This window comes from Delphinus delphis, chromosome 4, assembly GCF_949987515.2.
Source record: "Delphinus delphis chromosome 4, mDelDel1.2, whole genome shotgun sequence".
NCBI classification, from domain to species: Eukaryota; Metazoa; Chordata; class Mammalia; order Artiodactyla; family Delphinidae; genus Delphinus; species Delphinus delphis.
In genome coordinates, this window is record NC_082686.1 from 58,324,824 (window position 1) to 58,345,345 (window position 20,522).

Here is a 20,522-nt window from a genome sequence, read left to right on the forward strand (position 1 = left end):
TAACACGGCTCTCCCTCATGGCCGCATCTGAAAACATGGAGCCAGTTTAGTTTACTGTCTGCCTCACCTGAAGGCGGTAAGTTCATTTTCTTATTCTGTGGTACTTTTGGGGGAAAAAAAAAAAAAAAATCCTGGAACATCTGAGAAGCAGGGCATACAGTTGCTTTAAGAAGAAATACGTTCCCCCTCTTTTCTGCTTTTCCAAAAAAGTGTTAATTGCATTGTAGGAACTGGCTTTTCCTCATAGCGAAAAACTGAAGGGAAGGGAGGTTGTGGCACCTGTCATCACCAAGGAGATAAGTCTTATATGTTTGAAATGACAGGGCTGTCTTTTAGGGATGTTTTGTTCATACTAAAACAAGGAAGTGTCTTCCATGTCGTTGGTGCCAGTGTGAAGGTTTCCTTGCCAACGAACCTTTTTTGAAAGTATGAGGAAAGATATGTGTGTGAGCTTTTCAAATAATTTCTGGTGTTTTTTTTTTTTATCGTCCCCCTTTTTTTTCATAATGAATAATTGGAAACGATTTAACAGGAGCAGTTAGTAATTCCAAAAGTTCAAGTATCAAAGGTAAATATTTGAGTAATGAATTATTTTGCCATTCTTAAGACAAAAAAAAAAAAAAAGGCACAAGCTCCACGCTTATGAACGCACTGGCTTTGTGTTAATGCTTTTATGCATTAATCATTACAATTAATAATATTCTCTCTAAAGTCTCATGATGTGCTATTATGATTTGCATCTTTCCTTAGCAAAGTGATGTGTAGTTTTTACATACGTGTATATTTATAACTTACAATTACATCTTATATCAAGGAAACTTATTTTCCCAGAAATGCCTTAACCTGAACTAACATATTTTCACTTAGACATCTAAAACTGCTCTAAATACTAATGGCATGCAAACTCCTCATGGAACGCTAATCATTTTACAGATTTAGTTTTGGTCTATAATGCTTTGTTAAAGCATCGTGGATGTGGCTTCCGTTTTTAAATGGAAATATTTAATGAACAGCTGAGGAAGCTGTTTGGAATTACTTGCCTTCTTTTGCCCTCTGGCCTGCTTTTTGCCATTTCATTACTAATGAAAAGCCTCATAGAGAGGTAGGTAAAGTACAAGAAAACAGGGAAAATCCAGATGGTCCAACTGTAAACTCTTCATAGGTCTGGTAAGTAAATTTGATCAGGGAGAAAGTGATTGCAAACTATGGTACTGGTTAAAGAAACATCTTTTTAATGAATTAAGGGATTTGTTTATCACTATGACCCCTGATTCCCGAATACATGCTAAATAGAGAATTGAAAGGAAGAATAATTCGATTTGTGATGCCCAAAATCAACTACCAGAAGAAAGCCATAGGATAACACAAAGTCAAGCCAGTGGCCTAATGTGCCAGCTGACCAGGTACCAGGGTAAGGAAAACCCCTCTTATCAGTGGCAACTTTTGCTCCTGTTGATGGGATCCCTATGCTTTCATACGGTTGATATCACCAACTAGCTGAAGGCTGGCTGTTAAGGCAGAAAAAGAAGAGAGCTATATATACCCTAATTAGGAGGAGTACAGCCATTGGAAGGACTGTTGATTCTGAGTGTTTTAAATAAGTAATTGGCAGACAAGGGAATTTGAAAAAAAAGAATGAGAAAAATGTCCGTTTGAACATTAACCAGATTAAAAGTGTGAGTGATATGAGTGAGACACAGGTTTCTCAAATCCTACACCTAGATGATCCACCTATTTTAGGACCAGATCCAGTACCCTTTAAACTGCAATACCACTGAAGAAGGGACTGCCCGTAAACCCTGGTGTTGCTTGTCACTAGAGTCATCTTGCTTCACTTAAACCCAGCTATTATCAGAGGATTCACGGCCTTTCAATGTGTTTCTGTTTTGGTTTTGTGTGTGTGTGTGTGTGTGTGTGCTGATGTATTATTCTCGGTTGTGCTGAGATGCAGAAATGCCGTAGGAAAGTGTCAAGTGATCTGCTGACAGAAAAGATCATTCCCAAGACCACTTCTTTGAAACTCTTCCTTGCACTGAGCATTATGCCATTTCTTTGATCTTCTTGGCTTCAAAACAAATTAGACCAAGGCCCCAGTTTCATAGGCAGATGTTTTGGGTTCCTGGTTTAAGCCTTAGAAGATCTAAGACTGAAAAAAATGAGGCATACTAACGTATTTATGGCTCTCTCCTTAGGATATAATCACCAACAGATGAGCGAAGGTCAAAGGCAGAAGTCTTCTGAATTTTACAGCCGCACAGCATCTGAATCAAATGTCTACTTGAACAGTTTCCACTACCCAGATCACAGCTACAAGGACCAGGCCTTTGATACTCTGAGCCTAGACAGCTCTGACAGCATGGAGACAAGCATCTCTGCCTGCTCACCTGACAATATCTCTAGGTAAGATGTATTCCTGGGGAAGGTTTCTGGTTTGGAAAAGCACCTGTCGGTTTCAAAAAGTAAAGCCATCAATTTGGGGCCATGTATATGTACAAGCCCAAATATCTGAAACATAAAGACTCTACAGTAGAGAAGAGGGTTGGGTGTCATGGTGGTCTTTGAAAGTAGTTTCTTTGTATCCTGTGTGACTGAGCCAGTCACACACCATCTAATCCATTTTCTCCTTTACTCTATTCTTTACGCGTATACTGGGCTTCAAAATGGATTTGCCTCTGTTGGTTGACTCCACCTTCATTAGGACTACTTTTGATTCAGTAAAGAAGTAATTTCCAGCAACAGATTAAGAATTTGAAGGATATCTTACCCTTATGTTTTGTTGAAAGGAAGGCATTAGCTGTTCTGCATATTAAAATTTTGTAAGGATTTAACCATTCACATTCGTGTTCATACTTTGAGGCAAGCAAAGGTGGTCTTAGGGGATTATGGCCAAAGGTGCATCTAAAATACGGATCTAGTCAGAGCGCTCCTTCAAAAGCTTGTGATGGGGACTTCCCTGGTGGCACACTGGTTAAGAATCCGCCTGCCAATGCAGGGGACACGGGTTCGAGCCCTGGTCCGGGAAGATGCCACATGCTGCGGAGCAGCTAAGCCCGTGCGCCACAATCACTGAAGCGCCTAGAGCCCATGTTCTGCAACAAGAGAAGCCACTGCAGTGAGAAACCCGTGCATCACAACGAAGAGTAGCCCCCGCTCACCCCAACTAGAGAAAGCCCGCGCATAGCAACGAAGGCCCAACGCAGCCAAATATTAATTAATCAATTGAAAAATAAAAAAAAGCTTGTGATGATGCCCTACTACCTTTTTTTTTTTTTAATTTGCGATACGCGGGCCTCTCACTGTTGTGGCCTCTCCCGTTGCGGAGCACAGGCTCCAGACACGCAGGCTCAGCGGCCATGGCTCACGGGCCCAGCCGCTCCGCGGCATGTGGGACCTTCCCGGACCGGGGCACGAACCCGTGTCCCCTGCATCGGCTGGCGGACTCTCAACCACTGCGCCACCAGGGAAGCCCTGCCCTACTACCTTTTGAATAAAGTCAGACCCCAGAGCCTGGCATTCTAGATCCAGCCCAACTCCCCATTCATTCTCTCCTCCTGATACACCTCCCAGAGTTTCTTATTCATTGAGAGGGCGAAGAATTCTCAGATCTCTGTGCCTTTGACCATATTGGTTCTAGCCTTGGGATCATGTAATCTGTTCTTTCTTTTATTTATATGCTCATTCATTCCACAAATCCTTATAGAATATTCTACAGTTAACAGTGAGCCGGAGTGGGCTCAAACTGGCTGGCAAGAGCCAGAGGTGCACATCTCCTCCTAACTCTGTGATCAGTGATGTCATGTTGGTAGCTTGAAGTTGGCCACGGTGGGAGTATTTACTCCACATAAATAGACATTTGCTGCATATCAGGGGTTTTGTTTTCCTCCAGAGAGCTAGTTTACCAGCACACCACTATCTAGAGTCAATTCATCCTCTCATTTGTTTATTCCCTCAACCTGTACTTACTGAGCATTGAGAGTGTCTGACATTGCAAAATGTCTTTACCTTCCCCCAACCCCTCCCATTTTAGCCTGGAGAAGTCTTCTCATCCTTTAAGCTGAAACTTAAGTTGGAAACTCATGAGAATTTCTCCTTTCAGGGCATTTTTCTTTCATGTTTCCATGGAACTTGATACTTTTTCCTATTATATCACTGATCACATTGCAGCATACAGTTTTTTTCTTCAATAATTCATTGGTACATTCCTCAATGTCAAGGAGGATGTCTAATTATCTTTTGGTTTCCACATTCGGCAGAGATCTGGGCACATAGTAGGCATTCAGTAAGTGTCGGCTGAATAAACACCTCGGGATATTTGATTTTTTTCTTTGTTTGATCTATTTCAATTGGCTGAGAACCATTATGAGTTCAACCCCCCAAGCATCCAATATTTAATCAATGTTCATTGAGCAATTGTGTGTCTCAAGTGAAAATGTCTAGTTGAATAATGGCCTTCAAAAAAACTTTCCTCTATTGCAATGAAGTCACAGGCTGGGACAGGAGCTTTGGGGGCTCGACCTGACGACTGCTGTGCTACTGCGAGCAGATCACAGAACTCTCTCGGTCCTGATTTGCTCATTTGCTAAGTGGAGGATTGTTTCTTGAATGCAAGAGGATGATGGATTTTTAAATATTTGGGTGGAAAATTACCATCGTGTATATAGAATTTCTTTCTTCACAAAGGTTTGAATCATTTGCTCCTCACCCCCGCCCCCCAAAAAAGGAGTGACAGAGACAGAGGGAAAGTAATATCAGCAAGGTATACTTAGCTTTGGGTTAGTGTCTCATAAATGAAAAGAATATGAGAGACCTCAATCTAACCAGATATTATAGCCAGGAAATCTGGGGAGTGGAAGAAAAGAAGAAAAGGACAGAGGCTACAGCTTGTGGTAAATAAAATATAGTGTATTTTAATTCTGGCATCATGTTTGAAATATTGATATTACTGGATATATCCTGTCAGAGAAGGAAAGGAGTCCCTTGGGAAAAACACTAAAGCAACCTTGAGAATTATAGGTATTTCTCCTTGTTACAAGGGAAAACTTAATTTAAATTTAAGTAGGGAGTTATATAATAATAAATAATAAAGCTAATTTTTTGCTGCCATTATTTTTTAATGTCAGAAGGGTTAGTATTTCACTTCATTCAATATTAGAAGATACGGTATCTCACTTTTTTGTGGGTTTTTTTTTTTTTTTTTTTTTTTTTTGGCGGTACGCGGGCCTCTCACTGTTGTGGCCTCTCCCGTTGCGGAGCAACAGGCTCCGGACGCACAGGCTCAGCGGCCATGGCTCACGGGCCCAGCCGCTCCGCGGCACGTGAGATCCTCCCGGACCGAGGCACGAACCCGCGTCCCCTGCATCGGCAGGCGGACCCTCAACCACTGCACCACCAGGGAAGCCCGGTATCTCACTTTTTAAAACATGAAAGACACTTGAGTGTGTGGAACAATTGGGCATCAAACCATCCATCTCTTGCTCTGAAGGAGCTCTCGTAATACCCGCTGCTCCCAGGAGGATGTCAAAGAGTCATGCAGGGTTGCTTGGAGCTGATGTTCTCAGGACAGAAAGCCTAGAACTTTGAGTACTCATTCGTAAATGCCAGTAAACCGACCAATTAAATGTGTCACTTTTGAATAACAGGACACAAACAAAAGTCAGCAACACGGCAACTATTGTATAATGATGATGGGAGGAATAAAAGTTGACGGTGCAGCCGTTTCATTTCCAAGTATAGGGATCTCAGAGGGGTTTCTTAGGCACTCTGCACTTTTGCAAGGTGTTATTTTGAAAACATCAGACTACTTTCCCAAATAATTGTGAACATTTTAAAGCAGTATTCCTGTGGTGAACTCCTGATAGCTTGACCATTTTTTTTGTCTATTTTTGAGCCATCTTTAATAAATAAATACACTCTATATTATAGTTTTCCTATCTTGATGGCTTTTTCTGCTCCATTTTCTGCCCCCTGCCTCTTCATCCCCACCAAAAACTGAAAGTAAATATGCATCCCTTCAAATGATCACTCCTCAAACCCCATCTCTCATATTTAAAGGTGGTAACAGCAGCAGTGCAGCAGTGAGTACAGGAAATTACCTTAAAGGGAGACACTTCAGTTAGATTTACCAAGCATTAGAAGTTTAGGTCGAGAGACTTAAGCACAGTGGCCACCAAAATCTTAATTTAATTTTATTTGTTCACCTACTTACTTTTTCTTTAAATGGTTTCCAAAGGTAGAAAATGAGAATTGACTCCACTACATGTGCCACATTAAGAGGATAGCATTATTGCAGAGTGATCATTCCTGGAAGGTAGCTACATGTGGCCATGATCATTTTCCATAGTTACTTCGCAGAGAACTGACCCAGTGCTGCTAGCAGTCATAGATAACTAACCAATCACCATGGTCAGAAATTACAAATAGTATTTATTTAAATATGCTGTCAGATTCTCTGAATGTCAAAATATTGAAGCCAAAGTAGAAGATGCCTACAAAAGGTCTAGTATAAATAAAAGGGACAGAGAGAGAAAAAACAAACAAACAAACAAACAAGCATTTCTCTTCTGTGCCGCCATCTACCTAAAAAAAATTCATGCTGCCCTAAGATAAGCTTGTACCTATTTTTATGAAGGAAAATGATGGGATAAACATCAGGAAAATGGTAATAGGGAACTAATGTTTGGCATGTATAATATGACAGCACATCCTAAATGGGAACTTTTTGCAGACAGGTAGAAAAAGAAAGAACTAAAAATTTTTCTCTTTTTTTAGATTTTTAAAAAATTATGTATTAAAATATCCTGAAATTATACACATTTTAAAGAGGTAATTCCATGCTGAAGTTCTAGCAACATAAACTTAGTCTTGTGGTTTATTATGTCACAAAAAACCATTGGTAGAATTATCGAATTACTCAGAGTTGTGGGTACCTTTGCCTTACACTTTTTGTTGAGACATCATTTTCGTGTCCAGCAGAAAGTTCTTTGAGTCAGACAGTGTTTTTGCTTTTTCAACATCATTACTTACACTGTACACAAATATAAAGCTAAGAAAACAGGTCTTGGGTCTTAGAAAACAGCAGCTGAAGGTCAATTCTGCATAAAGTCTGTCTTCTGCTAAAATTATTGAATGAGCTCATAGAGTGTAGTGTTCTGAATACCACCTAAAATTATATGTTCTTATTACTATTGCTAATAAGCCCTGACCTTGTGTTCATGCTTTGAGAAAATGTTAAGGAAGTTGATCTCTCATTATAGTTATTACCCACCAGCAGTGTGTGTGTGGAGCGGGGACAAGACTGGGTATGGGGTTGAGGGCATCCAAGGCTGAGCTTGGTTTTAAGAGATACATCAACCAGAATTTCAGATACTTCTATTCCCTTCGTTTCAGGCAAAGGTTTGTATTCTGCTTTCTACCCTAGATAGTCAACACCCAGTGTTTGCATTTTATTCTAGGGAATTCTTTCAGAAGAGATACTGAAAACCAGAGGATTTCAGAGGAGGGCAGACAGCTGTCAAAGAGACCAGATAGTCTAATCTCTTTGAATAGAGAAAGATTAGACATTTTATAAGGAGTAATAATTTGCTTAACCCGAAAAAATGCTTGAGATAATGAATTGAAAATAAATATTCTGGGACAATGGCTTTTCATTTAGTGGCAACATTGGTATGCTGAAGGCAGTCTTGGAAAAGTTTTATGTTTTTATGGAGAATTTTGTTTTGCGTTTTGCTTATTTATTTGTTTGTTGTATGACAATGTTCTTGTTTGCTTTTTTTTCTTCCTTTTTCTGTTTTTGCCTTTGCCCCTAAAGTGAATATTCTAAAAAGCAAATTCAGATTTTGCTGAAAGGTATTATTCAGCACTGAAAACTAAATCTGCTATTTAGATTCCCGTACCCTTGACTGAAGTTTCATTTTTCTTTATGAATATGGGTTTTTACCAAAGTTGGTCACATAAAAAAAGTAATCTTCAGTTGATAAAATAGAATATGGCTAAGTAGAGAAAGGAGGCAAAACTAGTCATATTTTTTTTTTTTTTTTTTTTTGCGGTACGCGGGCCTCTCTCTGTTGTGGCCTCTCCCGCTGCGGAGCACAGGCTCCGGACGCACAGGCTCAGCGGCCATGGCTCACGGGCCCAGCCACTCCGCGGCATGCGGGATCTTCCCGGACCGGGGCATGAACCCGTGTCCCCTGCATCGGCAGGCGGACTCCCAACCACTGTGCCACCAGGGAAGCCCAAAACTAGTCATCTTTATACCATTAATGACCAAGTGATTCAGTATTATTCAGTATCATACAGTAATTACATATGAGATCAGAAATGTGCCTGCCTTCTGAAGGTCAGAATTTGGAGCAATGGGAGAAAGCATTGCTCCTCTTGTAATTTAGGTGGGCTGGAGAAACCAATGATGAGTGTCTTGTGCTACAGGTAATGCATTACAAAGTGTATCTTCAGTGACTTCAGGCTCTCCCTTGGCATGACAGGTGCTAGCCAAATGGCATTTCATTTGTTCCACGCCATTGTATTGACAAGTCTTCACCCTAAATTTCTATAGCAATTGCTTTTGCTTTTCACTGCAGGTGCAGTTCTGATCCCCCCAAAAGTATCAGGTAGTGGCAACACACTATCATAGAGCAGCAATAATTTTGCTGAATAAAAGTGGTTTACATGTCAAGGAAATATTAAATCAATAGCAAAAGTGTAGCTATAGAGAACAAGTAGGTGTCCATGGATAAAAATTAATTATTTTTTAACAAAATAACCAAAGTAGCTCTTAAAGTATGTAAAATATATTTTTTTTACTGCCTCTATAGTTTTGTCTTCTCCAGAACGTCATATAGTTGGAGTAATAAAGTATTTAGCTTTTCAGATTGGCTTCTTTCACTTAGTAATATGCATGTATAGTTTCTCCTTGTCTTTCCATGGCTTGATAGCTCGTTTCTTTTTAGTACTGAATAATATTCCATAGCCTGGATGTAGTATGGTTTATTTATTCATTTACCTACTAAAGGATATCTTAGTTGCTTCCAAGTTTTGGCATTTATGAATAAAGCTGCTATAAACATGTGTGCACAGTACTGATTTTAAGATAAACCATATGTCCTACATTACTGTGGTCATGTTTCTCTTCAAAAGAACTCTTAGCCCTCAAACATCCTAGGTTTGAGTTGATCAACAATATGATTTAGGGAGACTATACTAATGATTATCTTATTCATTTTTATATGAATTAATTTTTATATGAATGTGTGTAGCAAACATGAACCCCTACTGTGTGCCAGGCTTTATGCTATGGAGGATACAGGCACAGAAGCCTCTCTATAGCCAAGAGAGTCTAGAAAAGAAGATACATTTAAGTGACTATGCAAATAAACACGCATGAGAAATAGCATTGGTTCTCCATGGCTGGAACATCCAAATAAATAAGTTTTGACTTAGGCCATGGTCCTTTTTTTCCAGAATAGTCAAATAAAATGTAAACAAGGGAAAAATAATATATTTTGTTTAATGTTAAACATTTCTAAGTTCTTCTCCTTCTCTGTTCGTTATCCTGTCTGGTCTTGCAGCTTTTACTCCCTTTTGTTTTTTCCTTCACGTGTTTATGTGATGTCTTTCTCAAGATGCCTTACTTTTGAAGCTCTTGAATCCCTTCATGTAGTTTCCTCGTTCGTACGGTGGACGGGCTTTATTGGCAAAACTGGCCACTACCCTTCTATCATACCTGTAAAGGAATTCATTTTTTTAACTAGCCATCTTAGATCACCATTTAAGAAATAAAATGTCCACAAGCAAAAAGGCATAACAAAAAAGTAGCTGGTGATACATGATCCCAAACCAAATAAAGTGACTTCCAAATTTAGGGGTCATCCACATAGAACTTTGGTGAGAGTGTTGTTGGTCTGACATCCCTGAATAATTAAACTAACGGGAAGACTTCCTGCAAGCCAAAATTTTTAGACTTTGGAGGAAACATTTTGAGAACACAGTTTGTAGGAGTTGGTTTTGGTTTATTTATGAGTAGAGCACTTTATTTGGTATTATTTTCCTCGCCTATGTTTTATCTCTTAAAACTGAGGTAAGTTAAGTTTCACCTACAGTTTTCAGAATTGAATTGACTTGCCTCTTCAGACCAGTGATTCTTGTAAGTAACATCCTTTAAATTGTATTGGATCTTGTCGTGTGTGTGTGTGTGTGTGTGTGTGTGTGTGTGTGTGTGTGTGTGAAGAGACATCCGTAAGAAGCAGTATTCTTGAAAGGCTTTTGTGTTTTCTTCAGTGCCAGCACTTCAAATATTGCCCGAATAGAAGAAATGGAGAGACTTCTGAAGCAGGCTCATGCAGAGAAGACCAGGCTTCTTGAATCCAGGGTAGGCCTAATATCTTTCATGTAGTAGTTCAAGATGCCCTGCACTTGACACTGGGAAACTGTTTTCAGGCCTCAGTAAGCAGCGTGATCTTGGAGTAGTCACTCCACCTTTCTTGGCCTCATTTCCTTTTTTTTTTTTTGGCCGTGCCACATGGCTTGTGGGATCTTAGTTCCCTGGCCAGGGATTGAACCCCAGGTCCTCGGCAGTGAAAGCAAAGAGTCCTAACCACTGGACTGCCAGGGAATGCCCACTGGCCCCATTTTCCTTTCTGAGAAGTGAGGGTGTTAGAGAGATGTTCTCTACGGCTCTTTACTGCACTACCATTTTTCATAATGTAAAATGTATATTGTGTGGACATAAACTGAAATGAATGCTTTGTATTACATTTTCCCTTCAATAGCGCCTTTGTTTGCCTGCCGGGGAACAGGAGGAATGGCAGGTCTTTACGCATTCTCTCTGCCTTGCCAGTTCGTGGTAAAGACACTATTGTAATATTAAAACTCCCATGTTATTGTGACTGTATTTCAAGCCAGAATCTGAACTTCCTTAGGAATTCCCCAAATGCCTTTGCATCCTGCCTGAAAGGGCACCTCCTTTCCTCTTCTAACTTCCCTGGGCACTTCCTCTGTGACCGTCGGCCAGGAAGCCACAGAGCAACAACAGGAATTGGAAGGACCTACGGCCATCAAAGAAAGGCCGAAAGTTGTGACTGGTGTTGGGTCACAGTTAGTGAGCCTTTTTTATATTAAAAATGGAGAGTTTTTAATATATGGGGTCATTAGTATGAAATGACTGAATAGAGTCACAAGCTGTGTTTCACTTAATATCTCATTTTTAATTAAATGTAGTGGTTGCATTTCTGCACAGGATGCTTTTGAAAGTTCTGTGAATGGTGATTACGGGTGTTTTAGTCTTAGATATATACTGGGCTATAAAATCAGGAGTTGTATAGTGAGAATTATTTGTTTTCGTATTGGAATCATTCAAGTATAACCAGTATATCTGAAAATTTTTTCTGCATAATGATATTTAGGAACGGGAAATGGAAGCCAAGAAACGAGCTCTGGAAGAAGAAAAACGACGCCGAGAACTCCTGGAAAAACGATTGCAGGAAGAAACCAGCCAGAGGCAGAAGTTAATTGAAAAGGAAGTAAAAATAAGGGAGAAACAAAGGGCACAGGTTGGTTGGTCAATCTGGATGGATTGGAGTAGGTTGCCCCCTGGTGGTCGTTTTTCAGAAGACGGTCATGCTATGTCTGAGGATGCCTTTGGTTGTGCTGCCTATTAGCCCTTGACCTGTAATGGCTGAGAGAAAGATGTGCATTAATGGGCCAAAAAAATGTGTGTTTATTTCAAAACCCACTGGGAACTACTAACAAAATGATATTTTTCCTTAGTTATATGTGGCACATTTTGATTGGAGAGGCACTTTTTCTTCTACCCATTTTTTGGTAGTATATTTAGAAGGAGAATGTCTTCTTGAGCAGCTTTGAAAATGCAGCTGGATTCATTACTGAAAACAAATACAACACCCAAACTAAGTTGAGAAAGAGAAGGGATTCTATTAAGACATCTTTTGGAAGCAAACACTCCAGAACAGGATACTTTTACCAGCCCGGTTTTTTGGTGGTGGTGGTCATGTTCTGGGTTTTTTTTCCCTAACCACTGTGTTGTCACACGTTTCCCCTTTGCTGCATCAGTCCACACACATGTGCACAGGATTCCTGAACTCAAGCAAAACTCAGGAAAACCATCCACTTTGTTTGACTTCCTATCTCAGTCAGTAGAGTCTGAGTCTCTGTTCTTGTCACTAGAACTGCTTACATAATGTATGTTTCCTGAGAAACTAAAATAAAATTTTAAGTGCTATGTAATTTAAAGTTCAAATCAGTTTTACCAAAGCTTACTAGACTTCATGGAAAAAGGTACCAGTTCCCTTATTCCTCACAGTTGCTGGCAGTCTGAAGTACAACGGTTGGAGACTCGCCTTAAGGCTTCATGTGCTTCGAGGGCTCAGTAAACCTGTGGCATCTGTCTAACGTCAAAGTACCACAAAATCAAAGGCAAAATAAAGGCAAAATACAAAGTAAAACTTGTTCATTTTATTTCATTATGCCAAACCTCTGTCACATTTTGATTTAGTGTAAAGGTCGCCCATGCCTGTTTTATATCTGAAGCCAAAACCAAAAGGCACAATTCTATTTTAATCCCAATTATAACTTTTGCTTCCAAGTGTATGATTAGGTTATTTTCCCCCAGGGCAAAGGGGTGGGGTTATTTAACAGGATAAAATAAAAGACTATTTTAGAAATACTACCCGTGGCAATATGTGCTTCCTAGATTCGATGAACCTCTACTCCGGCCATAGTAAAATAAAAGACATCTATGTACATCTCTTCAGTGTCTCGTCCTGGACAGTTCATTGGGTACAGCTTTGATTCCACTTCTTACCTTATTTTAGCTTCACTTTTCAAAACATACATCTCTGCCTTCAATTTCTATCACAGGGTGTATGCAAGCCGACATGTACATACATCCTCGGGGGCTGGACTTACTAAATAATGTTCAGTCGATTGTGTCATGTCTGCGGTTATTTAAGGAGAACTATTGTTGAGTTGTGGCAGGGAGAACTCCTGGATACGTTACAGAGGAGGAGGCCTCATCTGTAAGGAGCAGCCCAGATAACTTCATGCCTTATTTCCCTGTGTTTTTAAGTGCTAAGTACCTCTGTTAAAGCTAAGGTAAATGACATGTTTCCATTTTCTCATCTGGCCATTTCAAGGAATAGAATCTGTTGGCCTGAGTTTATCCACACTTTCCCCCCCATACCATAGCATCCTTCTTAAAATGCCATTCTCTTTTTAGATTCCAAATGACAATGTTTAGCTTAAGTTCTCATAATCACATGGACATTTTAACACTTAGGCCTTTCAGTTCACTTTCACTTCTAAACATCTGCGACCTAAAACAAAACAAATAATTAGCTATAGATGAGATGGGCTTGTGCTTTTCCAGGCTCGACCTCTGACCCGTTATCTGCCTATCCGGAAGGAAGACTTTGATTTGCGCAGCCACGTGGAGACTGCTGGCCACAATATTGATACCTGTTATCATGTGTCAATCACAGAGAAGACCTGCAGAGGATTCCTTATCAAAATGGGTGGAAAAATTAAAACTTGGAAAAAACGTTGGTTTGTTTTTGATCGGAACAAGCGCACCTTCTCTTATTATGCAGGTGGGTGATAAAAAAAATCTGAGTGATATATTCAAATCAGGAATTCTCTGTTAAAGAACAAAGGCAATGAAATTCAGAATAAATAATTAGAGTGATAAGTAATAGAATTAATGGCAATATTAGCTTGATAGATGTATATTATTTTCTATTCAGATTATATGGTCCACCTGATATGAATTTCCTCTAGAAATAATAAAAATTATGTTATTTAAAAAGTGTGAGTTAGTCTATTCTAGTTCTGAAATAAGCTCAAGCCCAAATAAATATTAAGTGGAATTTATTTTTTAGACCAAAATATTATCTTTTAAACCGTGAAATCAGAAAAAAAAGGTTCTATTTATTTCTCTATGGTCATATGCTCTAAAGTCACACACAATTAGGCAGCTTAACTGAAAGTCATTCAACTGTAGTTTATATACTAGAATGACAATTTCAGCACAGAGAGTGAAGCTTATCAGTGAACTAGTGAATAAGTAAGTATTTATTAAGTGACTGGAATATTTTTGAATTCTTTAAATGATGGATTATGAGAACGATACCCTACTGAATCTTCTATAAATACAGGAGTATTTGTGTAACCGGTTTACTTATTAAGAAGCCCCTTATGTACACGTAGATCACATATGAAATATGTCCATTAGCAGCATAAGAATAGCTCTGCCCGCTTTTCAACTGCTGAGTAAGAGGAGAATCAGACTAGAGGTTATGAAGAGACCCTGCCTTGGGGTGACTGTATGAGCATTTATGAGCATTGTTGGGAATTGTTACCTAGTGTATCGAGGTAATAAAAAATAACAGTCCAGTCATTGAATCTGTAGTGTGAGGTCAGGGTATGTTTATGAATAGGGGTGTGAGCAACCAAGAAGCATGTGGAAGAAAGGAAACAGTGGCAGTGGACCCCCAGAATCGGGGTGAGGGAAGGGCAGGGGGTGCATGCCTTTCAGTTAGGGGCTCTTTGGGTGGGGTTCCAGTTGCCACAGGGGCGAGTGGCCTGAAGTAAATGGTCTACTAACCCTCACAGGTTGCCTCTCTTGGGCTTTCTGACCCTGGGTTTTATAAGAATCCAGAGACAGTCTCTTTAGTTAATACAATAGAAAAGATGCCTATGTAATAAATGCCAATTTAGTGTCTGCAAAATGCATAAACAAAACTTTGCTACATGCTAGTCTCCAAAGACAACCTCAGCCAGAATTTTCCAAAAATAAAATTTTAAAATAACTCAGAAAAAACAGCTTCACTCTTTTCTGCTCCTCTTCTCTGGGATTTGTATTTCATTCTTAAGCTTGTATTTTTCAGATTCTTCCTCATATCTGAAGTGCCCTACAAACAAAAGTTTTCTTCCCCAGTTTTCTGCCTGCTTTGAGACACTGACAAGGTTTACTTTTATCTCCAGATTTTATGTTACCTCTGTTTCCAAAAAACAAAGTATTATTGTTTTCCCATGAATTCATTGTTGCAGGACCTTTTCCACCAAATGTTTGAGAGACACATTGACCTCCTCTTTCACAGAAACTGGTGGAAACCCACCGAACATGGTATTAATTAAAACAGAGTTTCCCTAGGAACTGAGTCTATATAATGAAAGTAAGTCTCTTCCCATCACAAAAGTTCTACCTTTTCTAACACTGTTAAGCCTGAAATATCCTTTCAGACTTTCTCCATTCCTTTTCATGTATGTTTCAGTCTATATAGGTATTCTTTCTTCTTTAATACAGTTAGGACCAAATCATTCACTCTGTTCATACCTTTCTTCACATAACAGTATTTCAGGATTTTTCTCTTTGAGCACTTGCAGATTTACCTCAGTCTTTTCAGTGGCTGTGTAGACTGCAGTGCACGGCTGGTCCAGCATTAGATCAGTTCCCTTTTAAAGCTCCAGCAGATCTTTTGCAGCTTGTGCTCTAACGAACCCAAATACACGTGCACGTGCAGGAGTAGGTCTTGTACGATACAGTTTTAGAAGCAGAATTGCTGAGTAAGAATTCTGGCATTTTTCATTGTGTATGTTTGACCAAATTGACTTCCCACAAGAGACTTTCTCATTTGCATTTCCACCAACAGGGTATGATAGAGTCTCTTTCTCTGTATCCTCATCCATCATTTTGAGATTCTTTAATGTGCTTGCATGTGTTTTCATTCCTGCAGAGTTTAAATTACAGAATGTCTCAAGAACATATTGGTGTTATTAGGCACCACAGAGTGATGCTGTTTGGTCGGTGGTTTGGTTGTTTTTTGTTTTGTTTTATGCTCTGTTTGGTTTTTATGGCAAATCTGACGAAATCTTTGGAAGCGGTTTGGAAAACGCTGCACTGAAAGGACATTAAATTATTGACATGAAACTCTGTTGAGAACAGGATAAAATATCAAGTATACTAGACAAGAAATTTGATAGGAAAGAAACATAAGTAGAATCTTATTTTAAATTAGAAATCAAAAAACACACTTGTTACAAATTTCATTGCAACAGAGCTGCCTATTAATATTTTCATTACAACTACTATCTTGGAGAATGTGGGGAAATAATTTATCTTGATGCCAATGGTGTTTACACTTTGTGTGCTAACCTGACAGTCAGTATTCTGGGTTACCTTTTGACTGCTAATTCGTGAAGAGCCTTGAGTAAAGTCACTTAGTCTCTTTTGTTTAAGGTTGCTAATTCCAACCTTTTTTTTTTTCTTTTTTCAGGATAGAGTGTGGCTAATGTACTAACCTAGGTTATCTTAATTCATCTTAGATAATTTAAATGCTAGATAAATATTTTAATGATGATAGTTATAATGAAATTATAACTTTTCCTGTCCATCAGTGGTGATAAAGTATTTGTTTTAACACTCATCTACCATTGCAGACAAGCATGAAGCTAAATTAAAAGGAGTAATATACTTTCAAGCCATTGAAGAAGTCTATTATGATCACCTCAAGAATGCTAATAAGGTAAACATTGAATTTCAGATTCCTACGATTTGAATGCATAATTAAGTAGGGGAAAAGGTATTTTTTTGAATTCTAATTAATTTCGATTTGTTATTCTGACATAATGGGTAGATATGATCAGAATGGTGCTGGAAAAGTAAACATGGAAGTAAAGTAATTAGTGCAGCTGATCTTTTTGTGAAAAAATAAATCATGACAAAATGAGAAAATATTCTGGATATATTGGTTTGGGAGACCCTGCTAAGTAACTCTTTGCTAGGCTTCTAAGAAGGAGCTACTACCTACTTATGAGGAAGATCATAAGGAAACATCTTAGTAGGGCTAAGAATAACATTTATTGAGCTATTTTTAGAGCACCCACTATCAGCTAGATACCCTGCTGGAGCTTTTCAAGTAGCTGCTAAAACTACTGGTGAGCTCACTGTGAGAGTTCTTGTGCAGAAAGGCCAGAAATATGGTCAATCTTGAGAAAGGTGTTGAGGGCGAGGGAATAGGTTACATTAGAACAGAAGTAATAGCTACATAGAAGCCGTCACATATCTCTGTGTTATATTTAATGTTATAATTTCAAGATTTTATTTTATGTTCTTTTCCTTTTTTTGTAGAGTCCTAATCCATTACTCACCTTTAGCGTCAAGACGCATGACAGAATCTACTATATGGTGGCCCCATCGCCAGAAGCCATGCGGATCTGGATGGATGTTATAGTTACTGGGGCGGAAGGTTACACTCACTTCTTGTTGTAGTGAACTAACGCAATAGTCCACTTCAGGGCAGACTGCAATAATTTCTTACAAGAATAAAGCCATATTCAACACCAGGTGGAAAGACCCAAGAGACCCATCCCTTTAACTACGGATACTCAGAACTGTTTTCATATACACAGGAAGTCATTTGTAAAAGGGAAAGAAGGGATTTTAATTCAAAGCTTGAGCATAAATAACTCAAAGCTTGATCATAAATAGCAAAGAATTGAAGCACCTAGGAGAAAGAAAACACTATTTTCGTGAATAGCATCACTTATAGGAACATTTCTTATAAATTCTTTTTTATCAATTGTTGATTTTGGTGAAATAAACTAAACCGTTTACAAGTGTCTATATGTACTTGGAAAATATGAAATTATTTTAGCATCCGAATCATTGGCGTTGACTTTACTGGTAATCAACTGGCTTTTTTGAAAAAGGAGTATTTTGCTGAATGTTATTTTATAAATATAAGCAAATAAGGGCTTGGAAGGGAATATATTGTACGAGGAGTTTGGCCCTACTTTTAAAGTACTACACCAAAACCAAAGACTTGATATCACCTTTGTTTAACAGTAGTAGTTTCAAGTGATGAACTGCAGTTAGTGTTATTCTACATTTTAAAATGGTACTTTGATGCCAACAAGTGCCCAGGAAGTTGACTTTGAAGAATCACTACCAGCATAAGCTACTGTACATATATAGCAAACTACTCTTTGTAAAAGAAGAACAAAAAGCTGTGTGTTTTCGGAAGAAGCAGTCTTAGACATTCTGTCACATTGGGCAATTTAAAATAAAGAGAATACTTAGGAGCTATTTTGATGAAGACTTCTCCATTCCCAGTACTGAGAATAAAGGCAACCAGTAGCTGATTTTCTTTATATTATCTGATTTCACTTTGTTGCAGCCTCACATGACACAACTATGAAATACAGCTGTTTTCACCAAAGAACAGACCAATTAAAATCCTTATTTACAGAAGTATTGTGATTCCATGAAAAGGCAAATGAAGTTCAACTTAATGTACTCTGTAATGTACTATTTTATTATGTATTTTCTTTACAATTAGCCTTTGTTTTTTAGAGTTAAATTAATTTTTGTTGAATGAAATGACTTCAGGAAAGTCCTTTTATAATGATTTTCAAATGCCATTTATCCTGGTTTGTCATGTTGTGTGTGTTTGTAAGTATGAATGTACTCTTTCTACACATTGGCAAAAGAATAGAAGCGGAAAATAATGACATTACTTACTAGTACAAGCGAAATGATTAGATTAGAAGTGTCTGTAAAATCTTTGTCAGGCCTGCCTGGGTACAATTTTTTTTTTTTTATTTGCAGTGGTTTGTATACATGTTGCCAATAATAAGATTTTGCAACTGGATGACACATGATTTTACTTGAACAGTGAAGGACAAAATCACAATTGCAGAAGACATTTTTATAATCTGTTTTTTCAGAGTTCACCCCTAAACCCTGTAATGAGAGTGAAATACAATTGCTAAACTTTTGTTGGTTAATGTAAAGATATAACTTTTCTGAACTGTACTTTACCCTCTTCATAGGATTGTAAAGATATTCTAATCAACTTTATGCCTTGCATGATATAGTAAACCTTTCCAATATGTGTGTTAAAATATGTTGAGTTTGGATTAAACTATTGACCAGATTTCACATTTGAAAATAAACTCATCTCTCATTAGGAAGTCACCCATTGGTTACATGACAGGGGATGGATTAATCAGCAAAAGTCCATTGTAGAATCGACATAAAGGTTGTTGTGTGCTAACACTATGACTTGTAGTTTATAAACTGAAGTAATCAGAAATATCTCTGGACACATTCCTGTTGCTAACAAAATGAGATAACCCCTGAGAAACCTGACATCTTTTTGTCTAATTGCACAGATGCAATTACTACTGGGGATTGAAGGACTGTGTTTACCTATCCTTCTCTCTGATGGGGAAAAAATCATGCAGGTATGAAGTTAAAGTTCTAAGGCTTTACTTGGTGGGGACATCATTTGTTTCCCTGAACAAGGCAGCAGATTTCAGAGGAAGAAACCGCCCTCTACGGTATGTCCTTTCACACCTGTCAATGAAGGCAACATTGATAGTAGGTTAACGGAAACAAATTTGTCTACTTCAGGCCCATTGGTGTCAGTAAAAGCATCTTCACTTGACTCTAGCTACAATTTTTCCTGATTTGTTATACTGATGAAGGTGGATGGAGAAAATGGTCCATGGGTTTCCCTGCTTTTTTTGTGCAGTGCCTTTCCCACTATGAGAACAAGTAAGATTTTTTTTTTCCTGCACATAAAATGAAAGAAGACCTGCAAAAATAAAGGGACAGAACAGGGACAGGAATGATTGGGAATATTTGCAAATATCCAGAACCATAGGGAGAAGTGTTTATTGTTAAGATACAAAGGATGCTGAAGTGATGTGCATTGGGCATCACCTTAGTGATTTTAGTCACTTTAGAGTCTACAACAGACTTAACGGAGAACTAGCAAAATAGCTCAGCAGCTTTTGGAGAAAGTTGCTAAATCAAGCAGCTGTCAAGGAGGTGTTTCTGGCAATACACCTCTCAAGAAAGAGATCTATTAAGTTTTTATTTATCCAGCTTTTCTGGTGTGTTCTAATAGGACAGGTTCTCAAGACTCCAAAGATAGGCTGGATTCACTGTATCCAGTATTAAACCAGCTACAGTAACTTTGAAATAGAAAACAAACAACAACAAAAAAAACTAGTCCTTACTTGTTGATGCTTGAGGCCTCCAAGAATTGCTTTGAAGGGTGTCAGAGCAGGAATCCAGAAAGCCTTGTACCACAGTTTATTCAACCATTTTTTTAAATTGGCCATTCCATTTTTTTCTTCTGTTTGCCTCTAAAAGTGGTGCTCTAGTAGATAATATGCATCCTTATAAACTAGTATTTTCTATAGGATAGTCACAAATTGGGGCCATTGGGTCAAAGGGCATTGAAAATGATGCATATTTTAAATTGCCATAGGTGGTCAGGTTACTTGACAAAAAGAGTTTGTCAGTATACCCTCCCACCAACCATACATGAGTGCCCATTGCCCAGCTTCCTTGCCGGAAAAAGGTTAAAAAGAACAATAGTTGTTCTTTTTAACTTTTGCCAATCTGATGGGTAGGAAAAATGGCATGGGTTATTTTTTTAATTCCAATTTTTCAGTTAGTGAGGTTGATCATCATGTTTACATATATGAACTGCCTATCACAG

General features: G+C 38.5%; 1 protein-coding gene across 12 annotated transcripts in view; it reads left to right on the top strand.

The window, feature by feature from the left end:
• The window catches only part of PHLDB2 (pleckstrin homology like domain family B member 2), a 244,659-nt gene extending 225,715 nt beyond the window's left edge, over positions 1 to 18,944 (top strand). For all 12 annotated transcript variants that reach the window (XM_060010615.1, XM_060010623.1, XM_060010625.1 and 9 more), the window contains 6 exons: positions 2,193 to 2,400; positions 10,273 to 10,363; positions 11,397 to 11,543; positions 13,379 to 13,598; positions 16,447 to 16,532; positions 17,138 to 18,944. In XM_060010615.1, coding sequence (XP_059866598.1) covers positions 2,193 to 2,400; positions 10,273 to 10,363; positions 11,397 to 11,543; positions 13,379 to 13,598; positions 16,447 to 16,532; positions 17,138 to 17,278 — 893 coding nt within the window. In that variant the 3' untranslated portion in view covers positions 17,279 to 18,944. The remainder of the gene's footprint in view (positions 1 to 2,192; positions 2,401 to 10,272; positions 10,364 to 11,396; positions 11,544 to 13,378; positions 13,599 to 16,446; positions 16,533 to 17,137) is intronic.
• Positions 18,945 to 20,522: the final 1,578 nt, after the last annotated feature.